Source organism: Anolis carolinensis, unplaced genomic scaffold (genome assembly GCF_035594765.1).
Source record: "Anolis carolinensis isolate JA03-04 unplaced genomic scaffold, rAnoCar3.1.pri scaffold_8, whole genome shotgun sequence".
Classification (NCBI taxonomy): Eukaryota; Metazoa; Chordata; class Lepidosauria; order Squamata; family Dactyloidae; genus Anolis; species Anolis carolinensis.
The window spans coordinates 17,809,052-17,829,389 of NW_026943819.1; the positions used below are offsets into that span (position 1 = coordinate 17,809,052).

The 20,338-nt window shown below is 38.5% G+C and overlaps 1 protein-coding gene across 1 annotated transcript in view; it reads left to right on the forward strand.

Annotated features, from left to right (window-relative positions):
- dcps (decapping enzyme, scavenger) overlaps nt 1-13,801 on the forward strand; it is a 32,796-nt gene extending 18,995 nt beyond the window's left edge. Inside the window, exons 3-6 of the mRNA XM_062960886.1 lie at nt 686-831; nt 4,639-4,752; nt 10,712-10,822; nt 13,359-13,801. Coding sequence (XP_062816956.1) covers nt 686-831; nt 4,639-4,752; nt 10,712-10,822; nt 13,359-13,625 — 638 coding nt within the window. The 3' untranslated portion in view covers nt 13,626-13,801. The remainder of the gene's footprint in view (nt 1-685; nt 832-4,638; nt 4,753-10,711; nt 10,823-13,358) is intronic.
- The last annotated feature ends 6,537 nt before the right edge of the window (nt 13,802-20,338 follow it).

The following is a 20,338-nucleotide window of genomic DNA, read 5'->3' on the forward strand; positions in this document are numbered from 1 at the left end:
ATGCATTAGATACTCAACATGGCTAATATTTCTAAACATTTTTAAAAGACATATATTGTTGTTATGTATCCAGTGGAGGGCTACCAAAATGGTCAGAGGTCTGGAAAGCATGAATGCCTATGAAGAACCACTTAGTGTGTGATTAGCCTAGAGAAGAAAACATTAAGCGGGGAGATAAGAGCCATGATTACATATCTAAAGGATGTTATATTGAAAATGGAGCCAGCATGTTTTCCATGAAGCAATGAATACAAACTATACAAAAAAGAAATTCTATCTGAACACGGGGGAGAATTTACTGACAGTAGAACAGTTCAACACTAGAATATATTGCCTTGGAGTGTGAGGGATCACCTTCTTTGGAAGTTTTTAAACAGGCTGGATGGCCATCTGTTGAGAGTGCTTTGATGTGTATTCCAGTATGGCAGGAAATTAGACTCTTATTGTCCTTATGGTCTCATCTAACATTAACTGCAGTTCAAAAAAATCTGGAGTACCACAGTTCCCAACCCATGATATTACTTATTGTTAACTTGAATTCTGCTCAGTAATGATATAGATGACCATACAGTTGCCAACTACAGTGTCAGTTGACCCATGCCAGTGAGGTAGTTCCTGGAAATGATCAAGGACCCAGAAGGATGCTCTCTTAGATGATAATGTTTGTATGTGTTTACCATTCCAGAGATAAAAACGACGGTGGTGTACCCAGCATCAGAGAAACACGTCCAGAAATACTTGCATCAAGAGGTGTATCTTATTCAGGAGTCTGGGGAGGATTACAAAAACATTACTTTGCCTTTTATCGAAGCACAGAGTTTCAGTATCCAGGTATGCTTTTTTTTTGTTACAACTGTGGCCCAGAGGAATCCGTGGGTAAATGAAACGGAGTCTGTAGGAGTATCTGAGACCTTGGAACATGTGTGTCTGTGTCTTTGAGTTGGCAACTTGGAACATACTCAACATAATTTTTGAATCCTCCCCTTTGAATGCCAAATTCCATCTTCTGCCTCCCAGTAATCTAACTCAAACTGATTCTGAAATGTTCCTCTGTTTCAGAAGTGATTATCCACTGTGTGAGAAATCAAGGGAAAGAAAGTTTAAAGTGAGATCTTTTGTTCAAGCATCTCAAGGCCAAACATTTTTTGGATGAGTTTGAAATGAATCCCTTGTGTCTATAATCAAAAGTCCTTCCAAGACATGTAGCTATCTTAACAGATAGACCTTTCTTTTCTTTATTCCTACTGACTTTCTCTTTTCAGTCATGCCGTTGCAATTTAGTTTTTTTAGACAAATCATTATTAATATTAAAAATTAGTTTTGCCCTTTTTGTATGCAATTTCATCATGCATCTGATAGCTTTCAGTATATACTAAAGTTACTTTCTGATACATTTTCCCCTCAAATAGAGTATCATGAAAAAAGACATGGTTGGCTGACTGGCATATTGAATAAATCACTGCACACTGTATCATTTCTGCAGAGATCCTATTTGTAACAAATATGTAGCATTGTATAAAATTGATATTAGTAATAGGTTTCTTATTTTTCCTTTATTTTTTTGTTAGATGATTAATAGAAAGGAAATGTGTATGCTTGAGAAAATGAATTCTCCAAAAAAAGGCAGCCAGGAAGGATGGAGAAATTAAATAAAAGTTACCCAAATATTAGAAAATATAGGGTTACACACAGTGGTAAGCCAGGTTGAGTTTGGATTCTGGCTTTGCTTGTTACTTCTCTCTCACAAACACCCATGCTTTGTTATGCTTTGTTAGGAAATGTGTCATGGTGAATCCATAGCTTGCCATTATGTTTGAATTGTAGCTTGATTCCTTGGCTGCCTTCTCCAAACAAGATGTGGCACAAAGGGAAATTGAGAAGTGGGCAAAAATGGATATAACATACAGGCTTCATTTGGATTTGTGTGGGGCAACTAGTGGCTATTAAAAAGCATGACTTGGTATGAAACATGATCACTGTGGATAAGAGAACAAGAAAAAAGGACAACATACATAAAAGGGTGAGAAAAGATAGTGCCAGAAGTTGATTTGACATATTGACGAAATGCATGTAAGAGAATTGGGCCTTACTGGCCATGGTTAGAATTAAAGGTCTGAGAAGTGGCATGCAGATGTACTCATGCAGATAATTAATCTAGAAATCTCATTCTTGAGCTTTTAGAATGGCTATATATCTATAACTATAAGGTTCTTTTATCATCGTCATCATCATATAATGTCACTATAAATATCATTAAATTTATATCTCTGCATTTTTCTCAAAATGGGAATTCAAGGCAGCAAATTTGGGGTCAAGTTTGCCAAACGTTTGTTTAAAAAGTTGAGCAACTGAATTGTTTTTAGGGCTGTATGGACCACCAAACAAACCCCTTCCCTTGGATGTAGCTGGAAGACTATTTCTGGTTTTGAAAGAGTGTTACTGTTGTTTTAAACTGTTCTTATAGCCTATTTAAAAAGGTAATTTTTTTGTTCCTGCTGGCTTCTGACCTGTCCCTTTTTTCCTGCCATACAAGTGTGGAAAGCCCCATTTTGGCTCTACATGCAGAGCCGGCTAGGTATTTTTCAAGTGTAGGCGAACAGAATTTTGGCGCCTGCCCCCCAAACCAATCACTGAAAAATAAAAGCGTTGGATAAGCGAAAATGTTGGATAATAAGGAGGGATTAAAGAAAAGCCTATTAAACATCAAATTACATTAAGATTTTACAAATTAAGCACTAAAACATCATGTTTTACAAGAAATCAACAGAAAAAGCTGTCTCGACTGCACCCCCGTATGTTTTGCGCCTGAAGCAACCACTTAATTCGCCTCATTGTTGGACCGGCCCTGTTACGTGCCACATATTGTTTCTTCTACCTTTTACAAAAGAATGCATGCACTCTGCCACTGAGCTACTGTTTCTGTCTCTTTCATTATAAGTGTAAGTTCTTGTGGTTTCTTTAGAAGGGAAGCCTGAGACTTTTGGGAGGCTCCTCATCCTCCTAAGTATCTGTGTTCTTTGCCTGCATTTTAATTGAAAAGCATACAAGCATTTGTATCTTACAGGAATAAAGATTACTCTCATGGGAGAAGTGCTTGCTGATTGCACAAAGTGGAGCATAATTGTTTCGGAAATACTACACCACTTTGATATTATGATTTATTAATTTGTTAATATTTCTGCAAAGCATTTTGATAAAGTACCATTTTGGGGTGAGGAGAAGGCAAACTATTTGATATGCATCGTACACATTTCTAAACACAGATAAGCGAGACTCCAAGCTGCTATTTTCTGCTTCTTTAGTAAATCCTATCTTCAGTAAATCCTATTTTCCTCCTATCTCTCTCTTCCCCAACACTGTAACTCTGGCTTTACACTTAACTTCTTAAGTCCTTTCTAGAAAGAATGTGAAATTGTTGGTTGTTTCAGGCAGATGATCTAGACATTTTCCTCCCATTCAATCAGATAAAGTTCTCCTCATGGAGACGTTGCACTTTGCACATTTACAAACTACATTTTTAATCTCTAGGAAAGTATGATTTGTCCCCAACACCCTGCTAGAAGCCCAGGAAATTTCCTTACACAGCCGCCCTAGGGACCAAATCAAAAGATCCCAGCTGTTGTTGACCATTGAAATCAATAGAGCTTATATTATTTTGACTGACAGGTCCTATTCCATGAGCAGACAGTACTTCAACTTGGATTAACATGGAATTACTCCCCAAAAGTTTAAGGACTATTGAATATTTGCTTACCATACCAAAACAGTGTGGAGTTACTCTTGTTCAACTGGCCATTCCTCTGAAAAAGATATGCATCTTCCTATTTTACAAATTATCTCTTATTCTTCTCTCTTCCCCTACTGCTGTGTTCAAGGCATTCGCCTTCTGTACATTCAAGTTCCAAGGCCTTTTCTTTCCCGCTTCTCTTATGCAATTGTTCTGTGGTTGCTTACCAGAAATGTTGCAATTGTTCTTTGGAAACAAACAATTTAAGTATCTGTTAAATCAAGAATTTTTTTTCCAAAAGAGGCATATTTATCCTAAAAAGCAAACACACATATTATTAGACAAAAAGCAAAGCAAAATGTGTTTTCTAATTTCTATGGCCAGGAATGGCAATGGTGGTACATGAATGGTTTAATTCTTTCTTGTCCCAGACCCCAAATGTAAGGCATTTGATTGCTTAAAAGATATTTAACTGTAATTTTATTAGCTTTGAAATTATTTGGCTCTTCCATGGATAAAAATGGACTTAGGCCCCTTCCACACAGCTGAATAAAATCTTACATTATCTGCTTTGAACTGGAATATATGGCAGTGTGGACTCAGATATTCCAGTTCAAAGCAGATATTGTGGGATTTTCTGCCTTGATATTCTGGGTTATATGGCTGTGTGGAAGGGTCCTTATTTCCATTTAATGCCAGGGCCTGAAATAATGTTTCCAGGGGCAGAAAGTAAAATATTAAAGCTTGGATGAGGGAAGGGGTAGATAAAGTTAGATGTTGCATTGTACCTTCAAGCAGCCCCAGCCAGCACAGCCATTGTAAGGAATTCTGGGAGTTATTTTCCAACAATATTGTTAATACTGAGAAAAAATTAGCCGTGTCTGTTTTTAAACCCCATTTATATCTTCTAGTGGGTGTACAACATCCTAGATAAGAAGGCTGAAGCTGATCGAATCATCTATGAAAACCCGGATCCAGTCAATGGTTTTATCCTCATTCCTGATTTTAAGTGGAACCAAAAACAGGTCAGTTAAGGGGTTTGCTTTTTGAAGGAAGAGCTGCATATTTTAAAAGTAGTACTAAAAGTAGTATTTTTAAAAAGTTAAAAAGAAAATGGATAGTGAAAGTTTTGGAATGAGGGGTATGGATAAATTGGCTGTGATTAATAGGGAGAAAATAGAGAAAAACTTTGTTTAAGAAATGGGAACTATTTTTGAAATTTGTGGGAAGAAGGGAAAGTATTTTAGAATAGGTTCCATAATTTGGGCTTTGTTAGAATTTTTGCTTGTAATTTTTAGATGATTATTATTGTGCTAGAGTGAAGAATGGGTGAATGTTTTACTGGGAAGGAAGGGTAAGGTTGTATATAAATGTCTTCAACCCAAAGGACAGGGCGTCACTGCAACAGGAGGAGTAAAAGGGGGGCGATAGTGTAATGGGGAACAATTATTGTAGGCACTGTTCTGAAGTATATGTGTTTTATGTATACATATATGTGTAGATTTTGGGATGGGGAGGGAGGGGAAGCAATTGTACCAATGATTTGTATTTGATCTTGATAAAAAAAACAATTTCCACATTATGATTATTAAAAATAAACAAGTTTTGGATAAAAGTAGTTGCACTAAGGACTGCATAATAGAATACGGTCTTCCAAAAATGTTGCAAAGACAGGCCAAACATAAGTTTTCCAGAGTTGAAAAATTCATAGGTTAGCTGGAATAACTAAAAAAAAAAGTCCTTTTCATCCACAAAGGTCACAAGTTTAAAATTCATGCTTAAAACTGGCTGGGTAGGCCTGATGGAAGAGATAGGTCTTTTGAGATAGGTCTTTCCGGCAGCTCATTTAGAAAAGTTTATCATTTCACATTGTTCCTAGAAACAAATTGATAGCCATACTATCATTCTCACTGCTGCATTCAAGACCAATTGAAATACTCAAAGGCTCTTCCAATGTTGAAGCCATAGCTGTAGAACAGATGTCACAAAGATATATTGAGCCTTGGTGTAGATGTGGCCATGATGGTTGTGTGTATGTGTGTGTTGCAGGGATTGTTGATTAACATTATATGCCCTTTGGGTTGTGTGGTGATAATAAAATTGGGATGGGATCTCTAGTCCTTTTATCACCACAAGTGTCCCCCTCACTCCTGTAAAGTCCACTGGGTTTCAAGACATGCTCTACAAGGAATTTCCCATCCTTGCAAGCTATCTAATTGGAAAAACAATGAGGTGTTAATTATTACAGGTGTTTAGTTAATATTACACACTGATGCCTAACAGCAACAATTCCATGTGTAATGTATATTTCAGAAAGCTGGTGAGTACAGTAAGAGGGAAGGTGTTGCTAATATTATTCAAACTGTCAGATTGTCCATTCAATTTGCTTGCAAGGGAATTCTGCCAAATAAAGCAACAGATGTTGCTGGACAGAATTATAAGGCATACCATCCATTGCATGTGATGAGATGGGAAGATTCACACATGACTCCCACCCTTCCATCCCGAGGGATTAATCAATATTATCCAGATTACTGTTGTGTTATAGGAGATGAGTTGCCTGAACCAAGTTGCCAGAAGGGTAGGTATGGGTTCTGCCATCAGAGTCTGTGGGCAGTCATTTGGTCTTTATTCCAAGTTAACCCATAGATGTATGAAGGAGGATGAGCTGGGAAACATTTGCCCTGCTAGAGGTGGCTTTTTAAATCTCTTTCCTCTTATCCCTTTTCCTTTTGTGTTGTGCCATTTTAGATTGGAAACCTATGGGTGGGATCTGAAGTAGGAAGGGAGAAAGGGAAAGAGTACATTTATTGATAGCTTCATGCATGCAGTTCCACATCTGCCACTGAATGGCAGTGGTCAAGCCCCAGGAATGGCCCTGTTACTATCGTTTTTCATCCTGGGGATTAGGATGTGGTCCCAAATTAAGTCCATCAATTTTATCCTTTCCTTGGGAGCTCAGAGCAATTGGATGTTCACCGTCTTAATATTCATCCCATTGCCTCCCATTCCTTCTGGTAAGAATGATCAGCAACAGCCCCTTCCAGGGCTTTTAAACTGCCAAATGTGACAGGTTTTTAGATGGTGCACAAGGATATGAGAATAACTATATTTACCCCATCTGAAATAGGACTTAAATGTCCATAAGTTGCACTTCATGCATTTGTGCATGACTGCCACTGTCTTCTTGAAAGATTTCTTTCATATCATTACATCTGTATTAGAATTTCAAAATAATACATTTCAGATTACATTTCCTGAAATCCTCTGGCCAGCATACTTCCTAACCTTATCTTAGGGTTTCTGGAAAGTATAGCACCAATAAAGGTCAGACATCTGCTTTTTGTCATTTAATTTTGTCAATTAGTAATAGCTGAGATTCTTGGGAAACATGGCTGCATGGCTGGAACCTTTTCTTATCATTCAAACTGGCAAGTATATACCCAACTTGGTATTAAGGACTCACCAAGATGGTCAGTGATGAAGACTGCTGTGTGAGCAATAGTTATGGTTGTTGCGAAGTGCCCCCTTTTGTAGCTCTGTCAGTTTTACCCCAGCTGGACCCTGATCATTCTGGATTCTGAAAATGACAGTCTCCTGAAGAGAAATTGGCTTATCTCCCTGTCCTTCTTGAATGAAGTAGCTACAAATCTCCACTTGCGTACTGGCATTTTCTGACTTTAAATGATAGAAATTATTTTAGTTACAGCCTCTTCTGGGAATTCAAGTGCTTTAGCAAAAGCTGGGTGTTCCATTTATCTTCTGTTTAAGCTACTGGCACCCAAGAGGGACTTCATTTCTCATTTTTCAGTTTTTATCTCACACTTACACAGACAGACATACACAGAGAAAGAAGGAGATAAAATTGGATATTAAAATAACTCTGGACTGGATATAGTCCTGCATTCGAGAAGGCCATTTCAGTTCAGTAGGATTTAAAATTAGTAATCACAATTTTCCTCTTACATTGATTTAAATGGGTAAGTAGGACTAGATCTGGCTTCAAGCCACTTAATGTTAATGAAGATAGAGACCTCACCTTATCACAAAGGTTCAAAGCAGTATTGAATGACTGAGGATGGTGCAACATCGCTGCTTTGCAGCATTTTAATTTTTGTATATTTTTATCATGTTTTAATTGTTTTGTTTTATAGTATATTTGTTGCTGGCCCTCGTGACAGAATGTAAGCCGCTCTGAGTCCCTTCGGGGAGAAGGGCGGGGTATAAATGCATGTAATAAATAAATAAATAAAAAGCCTTGTATTATTTTACTCACTTCTCATTAATAGGAGAGAACAAGATATGGCGCCTTTATTTAGAACCACCTCATGAGCTAATGGAAAACCTTGACTTGAACCTAAATTCAAATTCTAGCACATCATTTATTTTATTAGTTAAACTTCTGTCCTCCTTTTTTCCCTCTAGTAACTGCCTTGGTTTCCTCCTTCTCCTCATAGTTATACTCTGATAGCCTAAAAAAAAAGCACCAATACTGTCTGATCTTGAAAGCTGGGTAGGGTCAGCCCTATTTAGACCTGAAAGAGAGACTGGCTAACCAGTATCATCCTACAAGATCACTAGACACTTGTATGTGGATCTCCCAAATTCCAGACAAGAGCAGGGACTTGTTTTTTTAATGGTACTCAAATATGTTTAAATGCCTTTTACAATTTTAGGGCTAAATCCCATGTTATGTTCAACTTGAGCGGGCCTATTTAAATGACCCTTGTAAGTCAACATTTTTGTAGGTTCCATTAGTTTCAATAGGTTTACTCTAGTCCTAGGGTCAAAATGATTTAATCCAAAAATGATTTTGATAGGTCCAAGAGTCAATCTTTTCCTCTGCTCAAAATGTCCAGCAAAGGAATGTTGATCAATTTTTGTGACAACTAATGATTAATGGTCTACTGTTTAAATGTATAAGGAAGAGAATGTGTGAAAGGAATAACAAATATTCAATTTATAGTAGCAGTTTCCATATGTTTTTCTATAGAGGCATTTTCCTTCCTGTCTTTTTCTTCTTTACTTCCATCTCCATTAAAGTCCCTGGATGGCTATAATATGACAAGTATATAATCTAGGACTGTTTCTAGGCTTTCTAAATAATCTATTATTGATCCTAAGACTGACAGAAAGATTGAGAGAAGGGAGCATAAGCCAACAGAAATCTGCAGAGCCAGAGAGAAAAGCTGAATAATGGCGGAAGGCAGAGTTCCAGTGCCTCTCCAATGCCCAGTCAAACAATAACAAATTGTCCAGAACAAACTCAACAGCAAAGTAAATATAAGGAAACATAATTCACTTCTTGCATACAGATTCAGAGACCCAGTTTTCTCAGTGCAAAATGTAAAAACACAAAGAGAACTGTGCTGAATAAAACCAAAGGCCTGTCTAGGCCAATTCTCTTTGCATGAGTGCCAGTAAACAGACAAGCCCATCAACAGGATATAAATACCACTACACTCTCTTTCTCACATCCCCCAGCAACTGATATATAGAGGCATGCCATCTTTGATGCAGAAGGTGATATATAATCATCCTGTTGAGCATCTGATGATCTTAAACTTGGTATATTTATGTTATCCCCTTTTATAGCTAAGTTGGTGTCAGGAGCCCAAACATGTTCTTTCCTGTTTTGTGTGTAAGATGCTTATGTTGGCTGTATGTTATGTACATTGGGTAAGGAGTCATACCATGACTGTAGCCATGTTTTATGTTGAGGATGATTGGACATGCACTTTCTCTCCTTGGCTTTGAATTGCTCCTCTTGATTTGGCAGATTTATAACCAGCTGCACTTTACAAGACCCAGAAGCTGCAAGGTTGTCCTTGTGAGAAACTTGGTACAAAGGGGGAAGGAGAGATACTCCTGGGATGTTTTGCTCAATGGACGAATATGGAGAAGCCCAGATAAATAGAGAATGGTTCAGCACATTCACAAATGGGATGGAAGCCAACAAATAATGAATTGCTTTACTGATAAATATTGTGTTCACCCCTTGGACGTAATAGCAATCATTGTACTATGATCCACTTATTTTTCTTAAATCAAACTTCTAGGTTTTTGGCAGCCTCTTTTATGAAACATGCTTTATATCACAACTATTTTAGTTAACCTGCTTTATTATTGTTACATGCTTTGAGCAAGCCACAGATGAGTGACTGTACTTGTTTGTATTTGAAGTCTTTTTCACTGAATCCAAAAAGTATTCTGGAAATGCTAGAAATCTAGCCGCCTAAACAGCATTCCTGACAAAGTTGATATTGTCAAATGATTCATTCATTCCTGAGAACCGATATTTATTTTGAGGAGCAATGTTGGGAGCCAGTCTCGAAATATCTGTAATGCTGTCCAAGAAGAAACCAAAACTTACAGTATCAAACGGTTGCTTTCCTGCTTTAAATGATCTTGAGAAGTTTTGGCAGTGTTTGGGAAACGAGATATTCCTTCATCCTTCTGGAAGACAATGTTAAACCGGGTCAAGGGAAGGTCATCTAAGAGAACCTGTTACCTTAGAATAGCAAACCCAAATGACTTTTCAATCTTTTTTTCAAACACCTCAAAGCGAAATCACCACAGTCCTCCTAGTCTACAAGTGGAGTACTTCAGGCCCTTGATCTCGATCTGGTCTTTTTAGGTTCACCAGGTCAGTGGTTTGAAGTTCCCTGTGTAGTTATGTCCTCTTCTGAACAATAGCATCAGATGATTTTTTTTCATATTTTGGTTTGTTAGTTTTTTACATTATAAAAGTTTGAAATGCCTCTCCTGGTAATGGTAGAAAGAATTTTAACATCAAGTATGCTGGAATTTTTGTCTCACACTTTTATTCACTTTTATTCCCCAAGGATTTAAATGAAATCAAATCAAAATGAAAAGAGGCATCATGCTATAGACCTCTTCAGCCTAAAGAGTGAATCCTGTAGTTATGCTGTTTCCTTCTTTCCTCTTCTTCTCTAACCTTGATGATGTCTTCAATCTTTGCAGCTCGATGATTTGTATTTGATTGCCATCTGCCACTGCCGAGGAATCAAGTCACTGCGGGACCTTACAGCTGAGCATCTGCCTTTGCTTCGGAACATTTTGCAAGAAGGCAAGGTAGGTATCCTCTTAGTTGATTTCAGACCTTTTTTCCTGATTCTACACAATCTGAGCATGTATGGAGTTTTTGTTTATTGGAATATTTCTTATGAGAAGGAAGGGCAGCAGCAGCATGATGATAGAAGGAGGAAGAGAGAGATTTCTGGTTGCATTGGTCAAGCACTATACCAACACTTTTTAAAAAAGAACATAATCAATGCCCTCAGTAATATTCATTCCATGAATATTGCTTTAAAAGTAATGTCCTGGTTAGTTTTTTTAAAAAGGTGTCTTAATTTCCCCTTTCCAGTGCACCCCTTTGTAGGGGACTGGTTAAAGACATGCGCAAGAGTAAGGCTGACTCCTTCAGTCCACCCTCACACTCAGTGCTCATGCATTGCCACCACAAGGCTGGTGTAGATGGTGGGGAGATGTGCCTTTTGCGCTGCTGGCACTAGATCAGGGCTGACATAAGGAGAAATTCCAGTGGTGGGCTGAGGGCAGGAAAGTGGGAATTTAACTTCTCTTTAATGGCTCACTCATTTCCTATGAAGTTCAGAGGAACTTGCCCATGTCAGCATCTGAGTGGTTTGTTAACAGACCAAGTTGGTAAGTCTCTGGCTAACAGTCAAGAATTCTAGCTTTCCTCTTCATAATTTAGCATGAAGGGTTTTTAAATTATTTATTTTGCATATTTCATGCCCAGCAGTGCCTGTCCAACAGTGATATGGATTTATAACTTCTCTTGCCAAAAGACTGCCCCCCTCCTTCCTTCTCCTGTGGCTGCTACAGCCGCCGCCACCCTCCGTGCTTGGTCTTCGGGGTGCAATTATTTTCCCCAGTGATGAATTGCTGGTTGCCAGGCAGAGCTGACAAAATAAAATGTGTATTTCTGGGACCAGATGTTGCAGGGAGCCTTTCAGAATGGAGTGGCACTGTGCCTAGCAGCAGCTGGCATCCAAGTGGAAATTCGGCAAGAATCTGCTTAAACATCCAAAGCAGAAATCTTCTACGGACTTTACAAAATGAGTGAGGCTTTTTTTTTTGGAATAAACCTGGGCAGGATGGAGCTTTACTGATCCACTTTGCAAACCTGTCTCTTTACCGCTTGCCTGATGTGTGCCCTTCAGTCCATTACAACTGCCCTTCTAACAGCAGTGCAGTATTTGCTTCGGAAGTGAGAGTGGGAGAACATCCCTGAGCACATTTCTGTTGGCTCAAGAGCTCTTGAATGGCTGATTACTTTAGAAAACAGCTACTTCAAGTGGATCAAGATTATCCAGGCTGTAGCATTACACTTTTTTGCAAAGCAAACCAATCCTTCTTCGAAAACAGCCTCCCATTTCCTTTTGGCTCAGAGGAATTTTGGGGAATAAGTTGGAACACAGATCTTCAGATGGAGCCAGATGCAGACTTGGTCTGATTCTTCCCAGAACCCAAAGGAATTGTTTACAGCAGATTAGTTTTTGGAATGTGTTGCTTCTTTTTCTCTTCTCTGAGTCTTGGCAAAGGTATAATTAAGAGGGCTTCAAAACACAACCCTGGCTCTTCACACTCAGCTTTCTTGGGGCGGCAGAGAGGCAGACTTGTGTACATGATGGCTCTGATTGTATCTTGGGCTCTTTGTATTTAGTGCTCCATGGTAGTAATGGATCTAGGGCCGAAGTGCATGGTTGAATGACAAAAAACATTGATTTGCAAGGGCAAGCACCTCTGTCAGCACACTCACACCCAGCTTTTTTGTCCCTGCTGGACTTTGCTACAGACATCACAATAGCTTGGAGTGGCATGATCTGTGATGGGAATTAAGTCCCACTAAATTTACAAAAGACCTGTACCTGATGCAGGTAATTATACCTATACTGGAATAGAAAGAACTGGTCCAATGCCTACAGGTGCTGCAATGACATTAGCAGAAGCCGTATCAGGAGACAAACCTTCCCTGCCAGCTTCTGGTGGCTTTCGTTGCTTTTGCCTTAAGTCTGTGCTCAAAAACCCAACTACACTGGGTTAACATACTCTTATGCCAGCACATCAACACAGGATTATACTCAAAAACTGCTTGAATTGTTTTCTTTTTGTGGCTCAATATAGTTATCTGCACTTTTTAATTCCCTGTGGGGTGTGTTTCTGGCACTACTGGTCCTTTTTTTTTTTCTTCCAAAGGACTGTTTTAATTGTGATGTCAAGTTGATTCTTGTCTTGAAATCTGTAGGGTTTACATATGAATATGTACCTGGTTTTAACTTTTTTAACTTGTCTTCATTGGTTAGATAGTTTAATGTCTTTTAAACTTTAAAAAAAATTATTATTTCATATTGTAAGTCATTTACATTGATTCTGGTGTTCACCACCCTGAGGTTCTTGGATATGGTGGGATAGAAATATTTTAAAAATAATATCTTTTATTCCAAATAAAATATTCCTGGGATCAAGAAAGTGACGTCCAAGCAAATGAAATTTCCCACCATGATATCCTTCTAGAAAATTCAAATGAAATATGCTCCATAGATGCTGGGGAGATGTGCATTAATATCCTACGTTTTGCCCCTAGGAGGCCATAGGAAAGCGCTTTAACATCTCTGGGCCTCAGTTACGGATCTACCTCCATTACCGCCCATCCTACTACCATCTCCATGTCCACTTCACCGCCCTAGGCTATGATGCACCGGGGTGCTCTGTGGAGCGGGCCCACCTCCTCTCGGACGTGATAGCAAACCTGGAGGGGGAATCCCACTACTATCAGAAGCGGACCATAACCTTTGCCCTCCGGGCTGATGAACCTCTACTGAAGAAATTCCAGGAAGCAGGTCGAGTTTAAACTCTTTCAGGAAAACCAACTATATGTTGTATACGTTTTCTAGGTATCATTTTGTATTTTCAATCTTGAAGACACCTTGTTTATGGTTTTGTACAAAGTTGTTTTTTTTCCCCATTCTTGTTACTTCTGGAACAGTTTTGTTCATTATTCATACCAATAAAAGGCAGTGTTCTGGATTCATCAGTGTCATCCCTCTTTTTTAATGGAGCATTGTTTGGTATCCCCAAACATTTCCAGCAGAGCAGAAAGCCTGTGGCTTTTCAGATGTTGTTGAACTCCAGTTCCCATCAAGTCCAGCCATTTATAGCCAATAATGTGTGGCAGCGGACTGAGTCTGGATGGAGCATAAGAATAAAAAGGTATGAAATATATGATGACATAATGAATATACATTCCTCTCCCAAAATCCTGCACCAGTTCCATTAATTCAGTGGTATACCATTACTGGATTAGCTATGGCATTCAATGCCATTAATTCAATTGCTATGCTGTAACTAGCATTTCTGGCAGAATAGCAAAACTTGTAAACTACAAAACATTATTCTAGCAGATTTTGGGGGGCAAGCTTGAATTTTAATGCCTGATGATTAATTTGCCATGGGAAATGGCCCATTTAGTAATGACCTGAAGCTCTTTCATTGTGGCTCTTCAGAAGTTTTGCTTTCTGTTGTCAGTTTTTGAAGATGTGTTCTGCTGTGGTTTTATTGTTTGTTTTTTTTAATATTGGATTAAAGGCTTCCCTTGTGGTTTGGTGGAGCTTTGTCAAAGGAGTATACATTTCAAGGGGGAAAAATATAAACACAAAGTGTGAGTCATTAATTGATACTACTGCTGGATGCTTTTGGATGTATTATCCATCATCATCCATCTTTTGCTAATTTTAGGTATTTCTTCATTAAAAAGAAGGAAGAGGAAGAAAAACTACAGTGTTTGTCAGAGTAGTAACTGCCTGGTATTGCCATCCAGTCCTGGACCAATCAGAAGTAAGTCCAACCAGAGCCTCATCTACACTGCCATATAATGCAGTTTCATAATGCAGCTTAACTGCATTGAGGAAAATGTGTTACTTGGGCAGTTAGTAACACTGCAGTCTTGAACTACTCTCCTATACTGTGGTGTAACTATTGTGCACCCTCGTGCCACTTTAAGGCAACCCCATGGCTTTTATAATTTAAATAAATTTTTATTGAGTGTTGCAAACATAAAATAGTTAAAAAGAAAAACTGGGGGAGGGAGGGAAGGATTTGCACAATGCAGAAATAGAAAGAATAGGAGAAAGAGAAAAAAAAGGACAAAGATAAGAAAAAGGGGGGGAAAGGGGGGGGAAAGGGGTGAGGGGTTGGGAGTCTTTTCTTTCTTGACTTCCCTTCTTCTCTATAATGGTCTCTTATCAGATGATGTTTACATCTGTTGTTTTCCTTCTTTACTGCGTTTGTCTTCGATAGTTGCTTTGTCTCGGTCTGTTATTAGGCGTTATAACAGTATTTTAATTTTTTTGTTCTTCATCCAATCCTTTACCGGTGTCCAGTTTGTCATCGTCTTTGGTTTGTTATGTGTTCTTGATAGTAGAAAGGTTAATTGGTCCATATTAATTATATCCCATATTTTCTCTATCCAATCCTCTTTATTTGGTATTGCTTTTTGTTTCCATAGTCTGGCAAGCACTATTCTGGCTGCGGTTGTTAGATAAGTAAATATTTTATCTTCGTTCTTTCCCCATTGCATGTTGGACATCCCCAATAGGAAGTATTCTGGAACTAAAGGAATTTTTATTTTTAGAATCTTCTGACACTTGTTATGTATCTCTCTCCAATAGGGTTTTATTTTTTCACAGGTCCACCACATATGTAGATAGGTACCATCTCTTTTCCCACACTTCCAGCATTTGATATTCTTATCTTTTGCAAATTTTGTAATTTTCTTCGGTGTCATATGCCATTGGTAAAACATCTTTAACCAATTTTCTTTTAGGTCGTAGGCGTATGTATAATTTAACTTTTTTCCCCAGATTATTTCCCATTCGTCTAGTGTAATTGTTCTTCCTATATCCCTTGCCCATTTTATCATACATTGTTTAATTGATACCTCTTCAGTACTCCATCCTAATAGAATTTTGTAGATACTTGCTATGGTCTTCTTTTGCTTAAGGAGCATTTCATCCCACAATGTTATTTTATCTTCAAATCCATTTGCCCTATCTTTGTTATAGTATTCTTTTAGTTGGTAATATTGGAGCCAAGTCATGTTTTCATACTTGTTTTTTAATTCCTCTAACGTTTTCAACCTTAGTTCATTTCCTTCTCTCTTCAGTATTTCCCTATACGTGGGCCATTTAATCCAACCAAGCTCTCTTCTTTGGTGTGTCTCCAGGGGGGAGACCCAGAGTGGGGTTTTCCTATAAAGTCTTTGTTTGTATCTATCCCATATTTTTAATAATGCCGACCGGATAAAGTGGTTGCCGAAATTTTTTTCCACTGTTTTCCTATTGTACCAGAGGTACGCGTGCCAGCTGGCCCTCAAATCATGACCTTCCAGGGTTAGTATTTTCTTATTACTTAAATTTATCCAATCCCTTACCCAGTCTAATCCACAGGCGTCGAAATAAAGGGCTAAATTTGGTAGACCAAACCCCCCCCCCCCCTTTTTTCTTTCATCTGTCATATTTGTAAAATTAATTCTTGGTTTTTTGTTGTTCCATACAAATTTATATATCCTTATTCCAATCTTTAAATAGTTTCTGATTTCTAATGATTGGTAAGTTTTGAAAAAGATACATCATTTTTGGTAAGATGTTGGATTTTATTACTGATATTCTGCCCAAGATAGATAGTTTTAGTGATGACCCCATGGCTTTTATAAGGTTTTTAAAGGCAAGGGATATTCAGAGGTGTTTTGTTATTGTCTTCCTCTGAAATTTGGCTTGCCGCATCTGCTATTCCTTGCCAATCTCCCACCCAAGTACTGATCAGGGCCTACCTTACTTAGCTTCCAAGAGATTAGACATCTGATATTTTTGGATATTTAGGCCCTTGATGGGACTATTGGCCTACTAGAGATGTTTAGTTGAGTCCATTGAAAGGTCTTGAGTTATGGAAAGAAAGGTAAAAAAATGAACAAAATTAATTTTAAGCGAGCACATGCCAAACAGTTTTTATTAATGGATAAGTACCTGAAGTATAAACAAAGGATTAGGTTTGCTAGCCAAAGCAAATATTCAACTGTTTACAATGAATGTGAGCACATAACAATTTTATACAAAGGCATTACCAACAGTCAGACAAACGTGTTATGTCTACACAAGAGGTTGGGAATCATGGGATGCTCCAGATGATGTGGAACTACAAGTCCTACCATCCCCAGCCAACATTTTCAATTGTGAGGAGTGCCGGGAGTTGCAGCCCAACAACAGATATAGGACTGCATGATTTTCCCCTCTGTTATACTATTATAATGTTAGAGTTGAAGGTCATGATCACACTTCTAATCCCCAACTGTTCCTATATAGCAATGATATTAAAAGAGAAAAGGAGCCTTGGTCTGTGTAGTTCATGCAGAGGGAGGCAGGTTGTTTTCTGCTGCTCTCAAGACGAGGGGTGCATCTACACTGTAGAGTTAATGCAGTTGGGTACCACTTTAACTACCATGGGTCAGTGCTATCAATTCAGGAAAGTTGTAATTTTCTTGTGACAGTGACTAACAATACATTGCTCTGCTTGCCATATTCACAATGTTTGTTCCTTTCTGCATAATTCATCAATTGTACTCAGCATGCTTCAGGTTTTTAACTTGGCAGCTCCAAACATTCAAAAAATACTCTTCAAGATCTGTCCTGAAGCATATCATTTATTAAACACTGAGGGTTCAGATCACAACTGTTTTTTAAACATTTTTAAAGGAAACATCATGGCAAAATACAGCACCATGAATGTTGCAGACATGGTTTCTCCTGAAGAAAAATGAGATGGCCACATTTCTGTGTTTATTTCCAAGGATCCGGCAATTTAAATGTGCAGGTGACACCCATTAATTGTTAATACCATGTGTATAATTTGTTTTGATTTTTAAAAAACACCTCATGTTTTAGTTGTTTTGGAATCTGAATAAAGCAAAAGATGAAGAAGTCCTGATTGCTAAAGGTCACCAGAGTTGAGGAAGCAACAATGCTCTTTTGCAAACTTGATGGCAAATGAATGTTGACGTTTGCACAGTAATTCTGCAGGCAATTATTCATCGTATCAGATAGGATCATTATTTTCAGATATCGCTAAGGCATAGAATGGCAGAGATTGAAATAAAGGATTTGGCAGCTCCTTGCTTTTTTATTTTATTTTTTGCTACATTTCTGTACAATTGGAATCTTTAAAACTGCGGAACAGGTGGCCGAAGGATATTTTCGATGTGGCACACAGTTGCATTTTAAATATACTATTTTTTATGGTTTCTCGTCAACTGGCTGGATCTAAACTGCTATGTAGTACAGTTTCAATGGTCAATGCAGACCAGTGCTTTCCAAACTCTGTTGCGACAGGTTAGTGTGTCATGCAGATGTCAAGAGAAATGACAACAGTTTTAGAACTATAATGCGATTATCTTACAAATCATATTGCTACAAAAATACAAAGGAAAGAGTTTCATGAGTTACGTTGCATCCCCATACATTCCGTTATTACGATTTTGGTATGTGTCCGTATGTCTTATAAGGGGTTGGTTTAGTGTCTGGTTTGGTAGTAAAACCCAATTACTGTGTTGTGAAAATGATGTGTGTCTAAATGATGCATTTGGAGGAGGATGAGGGGCAAGCTGTGGTGGGAATTTGGGAGGAGGGTAAGGTTTGAAATGCAATTTTAACGACATTGATTTTCTTTAAACATTTTATCCAGGGACTAATACTTGATGTTTTTTTTTAAAAAATGTATTTTATTTTAAATTACACTGTGTAACCAGATTTGAAACATTTTCTGTTCCTGGTTTGAAAGTGTTTTTTTTTCCTGTTTAATTGTGCGGCCCTTACTTTGAAAGCAGTTGTTCTACTCCGGAAACTTCGTTTTTGTGGCTGCCGCAAACTATGCTGAATCGGTTGAGACTCGATGAGATATTACAACTAGAGCAAAACGTGCTATAGCAGGATGTCCCGCCAAGACAAGGTTTTTGCAGTTTAATAAACTTTTCCCATGTTTTATGATAGAATCAATTAGGAAATGACATTTATTACCCAGGAACAAAAATCGTGTTATACAGGCTGGGTCTATACTGCCATATAATCCAGATTATCAAAACAGATAATCCACACTGTCCGCTTTGAGCTAGATCATGAGTTTACGCTGCCATATAATCCAGTTCAAAGCAGATAATCCAGATTTTATATGGCAGAGTAGATCTTTTAAGCAGAGGCTGGATGGCAATCTGTTGGGGGTGCTTTGAATGCAACTTTCCTGCTTCTTGGCCAGGGGTTGGACTGGATGGCCCGTGAGGTCTCTTCCAACTCTAGGATTCCATGATTCTATGAAACTAGGACTTGGAGCAATGGGTTCAAATTACAGGAGATGAGGTTCCACCTGAACATTAGGATGAACTTCCTGACTGTAAGAAGAGCTGTTCAGCAGGGGAACTCTCTGCCTCTCAGTGTGATGGAAGCTCCTTCCTTGGAGGCTTTTAAACAGAGGCTGGATGTGCTGTTGAAGGCTTTCATGGTTGGAATCACTGTGTTGCTGTGAGTTTTCCAGGATGTCTAGTCATGTTCCGGAAGCCTTCCTTCTTGATGTTTCACCCACATCCATGGTAGGAATCCTCAAGAAATTATCGAGGTTTGTTGGAAACTTGGCAGGTGGGGTTTATATATCTGTGGAAGGTCCAAGTGTGAATGTTGCAATTGATCACCTTAATTAGCATTGAACAGCCTTGAAGCTTCAAAGCTTAGCTGCTTCCTGCCTGGGGGTGGGGAAATCCTTTGTTGGGAGGTGATTAGCTGGCCCAGATTGTTTTTTGTCGGGCTGTGGCGCAAGCTGGTGAGCAGCCAGCTGCAGCCAGCTGAGACCAATCACTCTGACCAAGAGGCCATGAGTTCGAGGCCAGCTCAGAGCCTGCGTTTGTCTTCTGTCTTTGTTCTATGTCAAGGCATTGAATGTTTGCCTCATATGTGTAATGTGATCTGCCCTGAGTCCCCTTCGGGGTGAGAAGGATGGAATATAAATACTGTAAATAAACAAACAAATAACTCCCCTTTTTTGGGTGTTGCTCTTTATTTTGCTATCCTGATTTTAGAGTTTTAAAATACTGGATGGCCACATGCTAGGGATTCTTTATGGTGCTTTTCCTGCATGGCAGGGGGTTGGACTAGATGGCCCTTGGGGTCTCTTACAACTCTATTATTCTATGACTCTATATCAGGCATGGTCCCCCCGAGTGAGAAGGGCGGGGTATAAATGCTGGAAACAAATAAATGAATGAATAAATGCCTACTCTATATGGTTGTATGGTCCTTAGCTGCTTTCAGTTCTTCTGGAGAGAAAGGCAGGATATAAATAAAGATGATGTTGATAAATATAATAATAATAATAATATAAATATAATAAATAGAATAATAATAATAATCAGAATAATACAGATTTCCAGATGGACATCAATACGAACAAGCTGTTTGTATACTTGGTAACTGCCGCCAGGATTTGCCTAGCACAACTATGGAAAACTTGTGAAACTCCTGCCTTGGAAAA